At 46.2% G+C, this 13,515-nt stretch overlaps 1 protein-coding gene across 1 annotated transcript in view; it reads left to right on the top strand.

Annotated features, from left to right (window-relative positions):
* The window catches only part of ATOSA (atos homolog A), a 169,190-nt gene extending 157,543 nt beyond the window's left edge, over nucleotides 1-11,647 (top strand). The window contains exons 11-12 of the mRNA XM_063926106.1: nucleotides 2,412-2,608; nucleotides 11,065-11,647. Coding sequence (XP_063782176.1) covers nucleotides 2,412-2,608; nucleotides 11,065-11,218 — 351 coding nt within the window. The 3' untranslated portion in view covers nucleotides 11,219-11,647. The remainder of the gene's footprint in view (nucleotides 1-2,411; nucleotides 2,609-11,064) is intronic.
* Nucleotides 11,648-13,515: the final 1,868 nt, after the last annotated feature.

Below are 13,515 nucleotides of genomic sequence, written 5' to 3'. Positions count from 1 at the left end.
GCATACAGGACTGGGTCCTGGTGCCCATGGATGCCAGCCTTCGAGGCTGGGGGGGCAGTCACACAGGGAAGAAACTTCCAAGGACTATGGTCAAGTCAGGAGACTTCCCTACACATAAATATTCTGGGACTAAGGGCCATTCACAATGCCCTAAGTCAGGCTAGACCCCTGCTTCCACACCAGCCGGTGCTGATCCAGTCAGACAACATCACGGCGGTCGCCCATGTAAACCAGCAGGGCGGCACAAGAAGCAGGATGGTGATGGCAGAAGCCACAAGGATTTTCCGATGGGCGGAAAATCATGCGTTAGCACTGTTAGCAGTGTTCATTCCCGGAGTGGACAACTGGGAAGCAGACTTTCTCAGCAGGCACGACCTCCACCCGGGAGAGTGGGGACTTCATCCAGAAGTCTTCAAAATGATTGTACACCGTTGAGAAAGGCCACAGGTGACGTGATGGCGTCACGCCTCAACAAAAAGCTAAAAAGATATTGCGCCAGGTCAAGGGACCCTCAGGCGATAGCTGTGGACACTCTGGTAACACCGTGGGTGTACCAGTCGGTGTATGTGTTCCTTCCTTTGCCTCTCATACCCAAGGTATTGAGAATACTAAGAAGGAGAAGAGTAAGAACTATACTCGTGGTTCCGGATTGGCCAAGAAGAGCCTGGTACCCAGAACTTCAAGAAATGATCTCAGAGGACCCATGGCCTTTGCCGCTCAGACAGGACCTGCTGCAGCAGGGGCCCTGCCTGTTCCAAGACTTACCACGGCTGTGTTTGACGGCATGGCGGTTGAACACCGGATCCTAAAGGAAAAAGGCATTCCGGAGGAAGTCATTCCTACGCTGATTAAGGCTAGGAAAGATGTGATCGCAAAATATTATCACCGCATATGGCAAAAATATGTTGCTTGGTGTGAGGCCAGGAAGGCCCCAACGGAGGAATTTCAACTGGGTCGATTTCTGCACTTCCTACAGTCAGGAGTGACTACGGGCCTACAATTGGGTTACGTTAAGGTCCAGATTTCGGCTCTGTACATTTTCTTCCAAAAAGAACTGGCTTCACTGCCTGAAGTTCAGACTTTTGTTAGGGGAGTGCTGCATATTCAGCCCCCGTTTGTGCCTCTAGTGGCACCGTGGGATCTCAACGTGGTGTTGGATTTCCTGAAGTCGCATTGGGTTGAGCCACTTAAATCCGTATAGCTAAAATACCTCACGTGGAAAGTGGTCATGCGGTTGGCCTTGGCGTCGGCCAGGCGTGTATCAGAATTGGCGGTTTTGTCATGCAAAACCCCTTATCTGATTTTCATATGGATAGGGCGGAATTGAGGACTCGTTCCCAATTCCTTCCTAAGGTGGTATCAGCTGTTCATGTGAACCAACCTATTGTGGTGCCTGCGGCTACGTGGGACTTGGAGGACTCCAAGTTACTGGACGTAGTCAGGGCCCTGAAACTTTGTTTCCAGGACGGCTAGAGTCAGAAAAACTGACTCGCTATTTATCCTGTATGCACCCAACAAGCTGGGTGCTCCTGCTTCTAAGCAGACTATTGCTCGCTGGATCTGTAGCACGATTCAACTTGCACATTCTGCGGCTGGACTGCCGCACCCTAAATCTGTAAAAGCCCATTCCACGAGGAAAGTGGGCTCTTCTTGGGCGGCTGCCCGAGGGGTCTCGGCTTTACAACTTTGCCGAGCTGTTACTTGGTCGGGTTCAAACAATTTTGAAAAAGTCTGCAAGTTTGATACCCTGGCTGAGGAGGACCTTGAGTTTGCTCATTCGGTGCTGCAGAGTCATCCGCACTCTCCCGCCCGTTTGGGAGCTTTGGTATAATCCCCATGGTCCTTACGGAGTTCCCAGCATCCACTAGGACGTCAGAGAAAATAAGATTTTACTCACCGGTAAATCTATTTCTCGTAGTCCGTAGTGGATGCTGGGCGCCCATCCCAAGTGCGGATTGTCTGCAATACTTGTATATAGTTATTGCCTAACTAAAGGGTTATTGTTATGATCCATCTGTTAGTGAGGCTCAGTTATATTTCATACTGTTAACTGGGTATAATATCACGAGTTATACGGTGTGATTGGTGTGGCTGGTATGAGTCTTACTCGGGATTCAAAATCCTTCCTTATTGTGTCAGCTCTTCCGGGCACAGTATCCTAACTGAGGTCTGGAGGAGGGTCATAGTGGGAGGAGCCAGTGCACACCAGGTAATCCTAAAGCTTTCTTTAGTTGTGCCCAGTCTCCTGCGGAGCCGCTATTCCCCATGGTCCTTACGGAGTTCCCAGCATCCACTACGGACTACGAGAAATAGATTTACCGGTGAGTAAAATCTTATTTTTTCCTTGAGCTGCTGTTTCATGTGTTTGTATATTGAAGTCCCATGTTTAGCACCATCCCCTTGTATTTCAGACCTTATTTAATCCAAACAAAACTGTGGTGAAGATGTTCGTGGTGAAATATGACTTGCAAAAGATGCCAGCCAATCACCAGACGTTCCTGCGGCAGAGAACATTTTCTGTTCCTGTAAAACGGGAGAGGAAGGGGACAGGTCCTGAGAACAACATCAAGACAGAAGAGCGAACATTGCGTTACCTCATTCACCTGAGGTAATTCCCCTTTGTTGCAACTTTCCTTTTAATATCTTCAATTTATAACACTTACAAGCTTATGACGCTCTTTGTCAGTATTACATTTTAAAATAATTCATAATTTTTATTTATATATATATATATATATATATATATATATATATATATATATATATATATATATATTTATACTTCATTTTTTTGTTTGTTTTTTGTGTATATTACATATATATAAGTCATGGAAATACAATTCTGGCCAACATTATTGGCCAGAACTATATGTTCTTATATAAAAAGGCATGTAATGAAGCAGCTTTGGTCTACAGAGACTCATGTTTGGCACAGCATAGTTGCCCATTTTATTACTGAAAATGTTAATAAAAACTGTTGTTTAAAAAAATAATAATAATAATTTGTAAGAGCAATAGTAGAAAAAACTATATAAATGTAAAGATTGCCCGGCAAAATTTATGGCGCCCTTTAGAGCAAGTCAAATCAATTTGGAAAGAGAGCTAGATTAGAAATTAGTAACAGTGATAAAATATCAGTGCTGACTTGAATTAGATAATGAATGACAGGGCCACTTTTTATTCTGTTTCTTTGCCACAATGGTGAAGACAAGAGAGCTGTTTGAGAGTATCAGAAGTGGTAGTTTCACCAAACACAAGACCTTGGCATCCTTGTTTTAACAATGCGCAATGTTATTAAGACGTTTCCTTTCATGGAACTATGAAGAACCTCTCTTGATGTAGGGGCAAGGAGGAAAATTAGTGAGAGAAGTCTTCGAAGGTTGGTACGAATTGTAGTAAAAAAATAAAAAAACACTGCATAAAACATCCAAATAGCTGAAGGTTGACCTGGAACAATCTGGAGTGATGGTTTCTTGGCGATAATAGCATCCTACTTACGCTTAAACATTGAAGATCCATAAAATTGTGGGGTTATTTTGAAGTCTCTGGTACGGTAGGCTTTCACCATATTAAAGGGATCATGAAATTAAAGGATTATCAAGGCATTTTTAAGTGGTATTCTACTGTTTCCATGCATGATTTGGTGGGTCAGCTAGCAGTTTCACTGGTTCTCCCGCCCTCCTCCTCAGCAACTACTGGGTGTCCCCAACAGGCCTCTTCTCCTCTCTGAGAACCATTCTCAAAGCCAGCCTAGTTCAGGGTTTGTCCCAATCTATACAGTGGTTGCTACAAGTCTCCAGCTCCATACAACATATGCTGGAACCCTCGGCTCAACGCAAGACTCTCTGCCGGGATAGTTCTACGCCTCTCCACACAGGCTATCATTCCCATTCGGACAGTTCCTCAGATATGGAAGAGGTATTGTCCCAACTATCAGAAGTTGACTATTCTTTAGCTCAGGGAGCGCACATTGCTCAAGTGGAAGTCGACGCTTTGGTAAAAGAGGAAACTGGCGATTTTCCCTCTCTGCCCAGCTAGAGGATCTCTTGGCGAAAGCTTGATTGCACACAAACAAGAAATTCTTAGTATCCAAGTAAGGTTGGCCACGCTTCTTTTTTCCAGTGTGGCTTCTCTCAAGGACCCCACTGAGGAAGTTTAAAGAATTTTCTAAAAACCAAACAACTTTTTGCTAATTCCAGGGCTTCCTTACGCCCAGCCCTCGCTTCAGCCTGGGTTGCCAAAGCCTTATGTAGTTGGGCGGATTCCCTAGAGGAAAGGAACCGCTCCGGAGCTCCTGTCCATAGTGGATACCCTCAGAGAGGCGGGTACTTATCTGGGTGAGGCAGCTATTGTCTAGGGCAGACTTTTTCAACCAGTGTGCCGTGGCACACTAGTGTGACGCGACCAGTTGCAAGGTGTGCCGCGGAGCCAGAGCAGCATCCTGCACCTTCAGAGTGAACTGTTGGCCCGGGCTCTTCTTAGAGGATTAGTCGTGCTCCGGCCGTGACCTACAGTATGCCTTGAAGACGCGGCGTTGTGATATCACAGGTCACGGCCGCCGCATCTCACCACCCAGCCAGCCCACCCACCTGCATACACATCTTCCAGATCTTGCCTGCATACACAGCTTTCCTTGCCCACCCACATCCACACCTGCCCGACCGCCCGCTGCTCAGTATTCGCAGCACTCCACTATGAACAACCCCCGCCACTGAGGGACAGGGAGGAGGACAGCTGACCGGTAGGGGCTAATATTTGTTATTTCTCTAACGTCCTAGTGGATGCTGGGGACTCCGAAAAGGACCATGGGGAATAGCGGCTCCGCAGGAGATTGGGCACAAAGTAAAAGCTTTAGGACTAGCTGGTGTGCACTGGCTCCTCCCCCTATGACCCTCCTCCAAGCCTCAGTTAAGATTTTGTGCCCGAACGAGAAGGGTGCAATCTAGGTGGCTCTCCTGAGCTGCTTAGAGTAAAAGTTTAAATAGGTTTTTTTATTTTCAGTGAGACCTGCTGGCAACAGGCTCACTGCATCGAGGGACTAAGGGGAGAAGAAGCGAACTCACCTGCGTGCAGAGTGGATTGGGCTTCTTAGGCTACTGGACATTAGCTCCAGAGGGACGATCACAGGCCCAGCCATGGATGGGTCCCGGAGCCGCGCCGCCGGCCCCCTTACAGAGCCAGAAGAGTGAAGAGGTCCGGAAAATCGGCGGCAGAAGACGTCCTGTCTTCAATAAGGTAGCGCACAGCACCGCAGCTGTGCGCCATTGCTCTCAGCACACTTCACACTCCGGTCACTGAGGGTGCAGGGCGCTGGGGGGGGGCGCCCTGGGACGCAATGAAAATACCTTAAATGGCTAAAAATACATCACATATAGCTCCTGGGCTATATGGATGTATTTAACCCCTGCCAGTTTTCCACAAAAAAGCGGGAGAAAGGCCGCCGAAAAAGGGGCGGAGCCTATCTCCTCAGCACACAAGCGCCATTTTTTCCTCACAGCTCCGTTGGAGGAAGGCTCCCTGACTCTCCCCTGCAGTCCTGCACAACAGAAACAGGGTAAAACAAGAGAGGGGGGGCACTAAATTGGCATATTAATATATACAGCAGCTATATTAGGGAAAAACACTTATATAAGGTTATCCCTGTGTATATATATATATATAGCGCTCTGGTGTGTGCTGGCAAACTCTCCCTCTGTCTCCCCAAAGGGCTAGTGGGGTCCTGTCCTCTATCAGAGCATTCCCTGTGTGTGTGCTGTGTGTCGGTACGCTGTGTCGACATGTATGAGGAGGAAAATGGTGTGGAGGCGGAGCAATTGCCTGTGTTAGCGATGTCACCCCCTAGGGAGTCGACACCTGACTGGATGGTCTTATGGAAAGAATTACGTGATATTGTCGGCACTTTACAAAAGACTGTTGACGACATGAGACAGCCGGCAAATCAGTTAATACCTGTACAGGCGTCTCAAACACCGTCAGGGGCTATAAAACGCCCGTTCCCTCAGGTCGATACAGACACTGACACGGACACTGACTCCAGTGTCGACGGTGAGGAAACAAACGTATTTTCCAGTAGGGCCACACGTTACATGATCACGGCAATGAAGGAGGTTTTGAACATTTCTGATACTACAAGTACCACAAAAAAGGGTATTCTGTGGGGTGTGAAAAAACTACCCGTAGTTTTTCCTGAATCAGATGAATTAAATGAGGTGTGTGATGAAGCGTGGGTTTCCCCCGATAAAAAAAAAAAATTATTGGCATTATACCCTTTCCCGCCAGAGGTTAGGGCGCGTTGGGAAACACCCCCTAGCGTAGATAAGGCGCTCACACGCTTATCAAAACAAGTGGCGTTACCGTCCCCTGATACGGCCGCCCTCAAGGAACCAGCTGATAGGAAGCTGGAAAATATCCTTAAAAGTATATACACACATACTGGTATTATACTGCGACCAGCAATCGCCTCAGCCTGGATGTGCAGTGCTGGGGTGGCTTGGTCGGATTCCCTGACTGAAAATATTGATACCCTGGACAGGGACAATATATTATTGACTATAGAGCATTTAAAGGATGCATTTCTATATATGCGAGATGCACAGAGGGATATTTGCACTCTGGCATCAAGAGTAAGTGCGATGTCCATTTCTGCCAGAAGAGGATTATGGACGCGACAGTGGTCAGGGGATGCGGATTCCAAACGGCATATGGAAGTATTGCCGTATAAAGGGGAGGAGTTATTTGAGGTCGGTCTATCGGACCTGGTGGCCACGGCAACGGCTGGAAAATCCACCTTTTTACCCCAAGTCACCTCGCAGCAGAAAAAGATACCGTCTTTTCAGGCTCAGTCCTTTCGTCCCCATAAGGGCAAGCGGGCAAAAGGCCACTCATATCTGCCCCGGGGCAGAGGAAGGGGAAAAAGACTGCAGCAAACAGCCTCTTCCCACGAACAGAAGCCCTCCCCCGCTTCTGCCAAGTCCTCAGCATGACGCTGGGGCCTTACAAGCGGACTCAGGCACGGTGGGGGCTCGTCTCAAGAATTTCAGCGCGCAGTGGGCACACTCGCAAGTGGACCCCTGGATCCTGCAGGTAGTATCTCAGGGGTACAAATTGGAATTCGAGACGTCTCCCCCTCGCCGGTTCCTGAAGTCTGCTTTACCAACGTCTCCCCCCGACAGGGAGGCGGTATTGGAAGCCATTCACAAGCTGTATTCCCAGCAGGTGATAATCAAGGTACCCCTCCTACAACAGGGAAAGGGGTATTATTCCACGCTGTTTGTGGTACCGAAGCCGGACGGCTCGGTGAGACCCATTTTAAATCTGAAATCCTTGAACACTTACATAAAAAGGTTCAAGTTCAAGATGGAGTCACTCAGAGCAGTGATAGCGAACCTGGAAGAAGGGGACTATATGGTGTCTCTGGACATCAAGGATGCTTACCTCCATGTCCCAATTTGCCCTTCTCACCAAGGGTACCTCAGGTTTGTGGTACAGAACTGTCACTATCAGTTTCAGACGCTGCCGTTTGGATTGTCCACGGCACCCCGGGTCTTTACCAAGGTAATGGCCGAAATGATGATTCTTCTTCGAAGAAAAGGCGTCTTAATTATCCCTTACTTGGACGATCTCCTGATAAGGGCAAGGTCCAGAGAACAGTTAGAGGTCGGAGTAGCACTATCTCAAGTAGTACTACGACAGCACGGATGGATTCTAAATATTCCAAAATCGCAGCTGATTCCGACGACACGTCTGCTGTTCTTAGGGATGATTCTGGACACAGTACAGAAAAAGGTGTTTCTCCCGGAGGAGAAAGCCAAAGAGTTATCCGACCTAGTCAGGAACCTCCTAAGACCAGGCCAAGTGTCAGTACATCAATGCACAAGGGTCCTGGGAAAGATGGTGGCTTCTTACGAAGCGATTCCATTCGGCAGATTCCACGCAAGAACTTTTCAGTGGGATCTGCTGGACAAATGGTCCGGATCGCATCTTCAAATGCATCAGCGGATAACCCTGTCTCCAAGGACAAGGGTGTCTCTCCTGTGGTGGTTACAGAGTGCTCATCTCCTAGAGGGCCGCAGATTCGGCATTCAGGATTGGGTCCTGGTGACCACGGATGCCAGCCTGAGAGGCTGGGGAGCAGTCACACAGGGAAGAAATTTCCAGGGCTTGTGGTCAAGCATGGAAACGTCACTTCACATAAATATCCTGGAACTAAGGGCCATTTACAATGCCCTAAGTCAGGCAAGACCTCTGCTTCAGGGTCAGCCGGTGTTGATCCAGTCGGACAACATCACGGCAGTCGCCCACGTAAACAGACAGGGCGGCACAAGAAGCAGGAGGGCAATGATGGAAGTGGCAAGGATTCTTCGCTGGGCGGAGAATCATGTGATAGCACTGTCAGCAGTGTTCATTCCGGGAGTGGACAACTGGGAAGCAGACTTCCTCAGCAGACACGATCTTCACCCGGGGGAGTGGGGACTTCACCCAGAAGTCTTCCACATGATTGTGAACCGTTGGGAAAAACCAAAGGTGGACATGATGGCGTCCCGCCTCAACAAAAAACTGGACAGATATTGCGCCAGGTCAAGGGACCCTCAGGCAATAGCTGTGGACGCTCTGGTAACACCGTGGGTGTACCAGTCAGTGTATGTGTTCCCTCCTCTTCCTCTCATACCAAAAGTACTGAGAATCATAAGAAGGAGAGGAGTAAAGACTATACTCGTGGCTCCGGATTGGCCAAGAAGGACTTGGTACCCGGAAATTCAAGAGATGCTCACGGAAGACCCGTGGCCTCTACCTCTAAGAAAGGACCTGCTCCAGTAGGGGCCATGTCTGTTCCAAGACTTACCGCGGCTGCGTTTGACGGCATGGCGGTTGAACGCCGGATCCTGAAGGAAAAAGGCATTCCGGATGAAGTCATCCCTACCCTGATCAAAGCCAGGAAGGATGTAACCATACAACATTATCACCGTATTTGGCGTAAATATGTTGCGTGGTGCGAGGCCAGGAAAGCCCCTACAGAGGAATTTCAACTGGGTCGGTTCCTGCATTTCCTGCAAACAGGACTGTCTATGGGCCTCAAATTAGGGTCCATTAAGGTTCAAATTTCGGCCCTGTCAATATTCTTCCAAAAAGAACTGGCTTCTGTTCCTGAATTTCAGACGTTTGTCAAGGGAGTACTGCATATACAGCCTCCTTTTGTGCCTCCAGTGGCACCTTGGGATCTCAATGTAGTTTTGGGATTCCTAAAATCACATTGGTTTGAAACACTCACCACTGTGGACTTAAAATATCTCACATGGAAAGTGGTAATGCTGTTAGCCCTGGCTTCAGCCAGGCGTGTCTCAGAATTGGCGGCTTTATCCTATAAAAGCCCTTACCTAATTTTTCATACGGACAGGGCAGAATTGAGGACTCGTCCTCAATTTCTTCCTAAGGTGGTTTCAGCATTTCACTTAAACCAGCCTATTGTGGTGCCTGCGGCTACTAGGGACTTGGAGGATTCCAAGTTGCTGGACGTAGTCAGGGCCCTGAAAATATGTTTCCAGGACGGCTGGAGTCAGAAAATCTGATTCGCTGTTTATCCTGTATGCACCCAGCAAGCTGGGTGCTCCTGCTTCTAAGCAGACGATTGCTCGTTGGATTTGTAGTACAATTCAGCTTGCACATTCTGTGGCAGGCCTGCCACAGCCAAAATCTGTAAAAGCCCATTCCACACGGAAAGTGGGCTCATCTTGGGCGGCTGCCCGAGGGGTCTCGGCTTTACAACTTTGCCGAGCAGCTACTTGGTGAGGGGCAAACACGTTTGCTAAATTCTACAAATTTGATACCCTGGCTGAGGAGGACCTTGAGTTCTCTCATTCGGTGCTGCAGAGTCATCCGCACTCTCCCGCCCGTTTGGGAGCTTTGGTATAATCCCCATGGTCCTTTCGGAGTCCCCAGCATCCACTAGGACGTTAGAGAAAATAAGAATTTACTTACCGATAATTCTATTTCTCATAGTCCGTAGTGGATGCTGGGCGCCCATCCCAAGTGCGGATTGTCTGCATTACTTGTACATAGTTATTGTTACAAAAATCGGGTTATTGTTGTTGTGAGCCATCTTTTCAGAGGCTCCTTCTGTTATCATGCTGTTAACTGGGTTCAGATCACAAGTTGTACGGTGTGATTGGTGTGGCTGGTATGAGTCTTACCCGGGATTCAAAATCCTTCCTTATTGTGTACGCTCGTCCGGGCACAGTATCCTAACTGAGGCTTGGAGGAGGGTCATAGGGGGAGGAGCCAGTGCACACCTGCTAGTCCTAAAGCTTTTACTTTGTGCCCAGTCTCCTGCGGAGCCGCTATTCCCCATGGTCCTTTCGGAGTCCCCAGCATCCACTACGGACTATGAGAAATAGAATTATCGGTAAGTAAATTCTTATTTTTAGTTCTCCTGTGGGGAACAATAGGATTTATGTGGGGAGAATAAGGATTTATGGGGGGAACAATGTGAATAATTCATGTGGGGAGCAATAGGATTTATGTGGGGAGCAATGTGATTGTTTTTTCTGTGTAGGCCAATGTGTTTGTTTGTTTTGTTTGTTTGTTTGTTTGTTTGTTTGTTTGTTTTACTGTGAGGGCCAATGTGTGTGTTTTGTTTTTTTCTGTGGGGAACTGATGGTGTGCCTTGGCAATTTTAAAATATTGTTCGGTGTGCCGCGAGTAAAAAAAGGTTGAAAATCACTGGTCTAGGGGATACTTGCTTCTAAGGTCTCCGGTACTCCGGTTTCCTCCCACAATCCAAAAATATACTGGTAGGTTAATTGGCTTCCAACAAAAATTAACCCTAGTGTGAATGTGTCTGTGTGTACATGTGATAGGGAATATAGATTGTAAGCTCCACTGGGGCAGGGACTGATGTGAATGGACAAATATTCTCTGTAAAGCGCTGCGGAATATGTGTGCGCTATATAAATAACTGGTAATAAAGAAATAAATAGACCACACACCCTTTTAATAAGTATCAATCTTGTCTCCTAATTTCTATATACTAAAGTGCAAGATTCTACTAACTATCCATTTTACATTTAGGTTCCAGAGTTCCAAGTCGGGAAAGATCTACCTCCACGGAGATGTAAGACTCCTATTCTCTCGCAAGTCTATGGAAGTTGACAGTGGGGCAGCGTATGAATTGAAATCCTACATAGAAACTCCAACAAACCCTCAGTTTTCAGCAAGGGGCTGAGCAAGCCACAGCAGAGAGAATCCTCTGGATGAATTAAAATAGCTTGATTACATACTGCAAAGTGACATCTGAGACTTTTGGTCTGAACGTAGGTGACAAAAAAATGGACCAGCTCCAGAGGTTTTCTTCACTGCATTCTGTGTATTTGATGTAGACTGGAAATGAATAGAAAGTCCTAACCCATTTTTGTTTTATTTTTTTTGTTGTTGTATGTAATACCACTTGATTAGGTGTGTGCTGCATTAGCAATTCTTCCTGTTTAGTTTAGTGTTTACACATTTTATTTTGTTTATTTAATATTTAATGTTTCATTTAGTATAATGATTGTCCGTTTTGTCTCTGTGTTTTGCTGTAGCACAAAACCTATGTAAAATCATACAGTGTATTTTTGACAGTAATATTGAAATCTAAAATATATACAAATCTTTAGTTCAGTGTTCAATTATTTTTTGTACATTTAAACATTACCATTGCGTTTATTCAGACAACTCAGTGGCGCAGCCAGTTTTTGAAGCGAGAGAGTAAAAAATAGTTGTCAGATGTTTATTTGAAACAAAGTTTATACTTTTTTTTTATTTTAGTTAAGAAAATTTTGGCAAAACACTATTACAGCAGGACGGTAATGTAATGTGGGTAAAGTCTCCATCAGGCAGCCAGTCAGATTTTTATTCCAATAATTAGGAGTAGGTTGTCCAAGGGAGACTACAAGGTGGGAAGGGAATAGTAAGCAATTGGAAACTTCATTTACAGTGGTGATTGTGTTTGGAGAGTGTGCTTTAAGGCCCCCATACACTAAAGCGATATTGCTCCTTTTGGCACTATATCAACACATCAGGCCGACGTATCACAAGTAAGTGAATCGTGTGAGGCGCACTCCCAGGGGTCGTAAGAAGGGCTTTCAGATCTTACCTGCAGTAGGTAAGATCTGGCCCTGTCGTTTGCGATGAGGGTGCTTAATATTAGATCGCATGCGGTAAGTAAGTCCAGCAGTGGCTGGTGGGGAGTTTAAGGGGTATCGCATGCGACAGAACCTTGCTCTAGTCTAGTGTAGAGGGGCCTTTGGACTTTTGGATTGGAGATCAAGAAGAGCCCATGGTAAGATTGTGAGCTGTGTGTCTAGAACTGAGGTTTAGGTAGGAAGCAGCCAGCTCATGGCAGGATATGTCAGGCTCTCAAAGATTAATATAAGCAAGAGCCACATCTTCTGTTACATAGAGAGCTGCAAGCGACTGTTTTCAAGGCTGTTGCCCTCTGCACTGAAAATGTTCAAAGAAGGATCACAGATTTGGGAGTCTGAGGTCGCAATGTGATGGGGCATTTAGTTGCCTCTGAAGTGCTAGAACAGTTTCTGAGATGCAGGAGCAAAGAGGAAAAGGAGCAAGGGTCTGGAGTCTACATCTGTTCAGACTACCAGTATGTTCGAGATTGTAAGTTGTTCCTGCAGCTGCCACATGGGTGACATTGTTTCGGGGACTTGATGATGGTAATCCCAATGTAGCATATAACTGATATCAACCAAGGGAAGGCCACGGAGAGAAGGTCAGCAAGCAGGCCAAAAGACTGTTAAAAAGATTTTTGTGTCTGAACCTGACTGGAATGACCTTGAATGGAAACCCCACCCCTATTTCGCTGTTTCGACCAAATGTGACAATTAGGCCAACTACGCAACTGAGGTAATTGCAGAATGTTCTGACCAATAAAATTGCAAAGTAAATTGAAAGGGTTTATATTGGTATAAAATTTTCAACAAATAATGGTGTTTCCTCACAGCCACCCTCTCTTATTTCAGTTTATATCCTCCATCTGTCCATCTATAATAGTGTGCAAGAACACCACAGCCTTATCCTCTGTGTATTCAAATCCGTTTTATTTCAAAACAAATCTAAAACATATGTAATAGGGTGTGAGAATCAGAAAGTGAGAGATTTTGGTAAAATTCTCCTGTTTTTTTTTTAAAGTGGCAATCAGCAAAATCAGGTTGATTTTGCCATTTAAATGATTGCCACTTTAAAAAAACAGGAGCATTTTACCAAAATCTCTCACTTTCTGATTCTCACACCCTATTACATTTCTCCCATAGACTCTTGCATTTACCCTGTATATGGAATTTTAAACATTTAATTGTACCTGGAATGGGGCAGGTATGAGGGGAAGGTAGGAGAAGATAACTGCATAAAGGTAGTCTACTAAGATGGGTACACAGTGGTAGAAGATGGGTTATATTGTAGTCCTAAAAGGAGACATTTGTCACCATACATATTTATAATGGTAAAGGTTTGACAGCTCTTGCAAGGAGC

This window comes from Pseudophryne corroboree, chromosome 6 (assembly GCF_028390025.1).
Source record: "Pseudophryne corroboree isolate aPseCor3 chromosome 6, aPseCor3.hap2, whole genome shotgun sequence".
In the NCBI taxonomy this organism is placed as follows: Eukaryota; Metazoa; Chordata; class Amphibia; order Anura; family Myobatrachidae; genus Pseudophryne; species Pseudophryne corroboree.
This window is presented reverse-complemented; position numbering and strand designations above follow the sequence as displayed.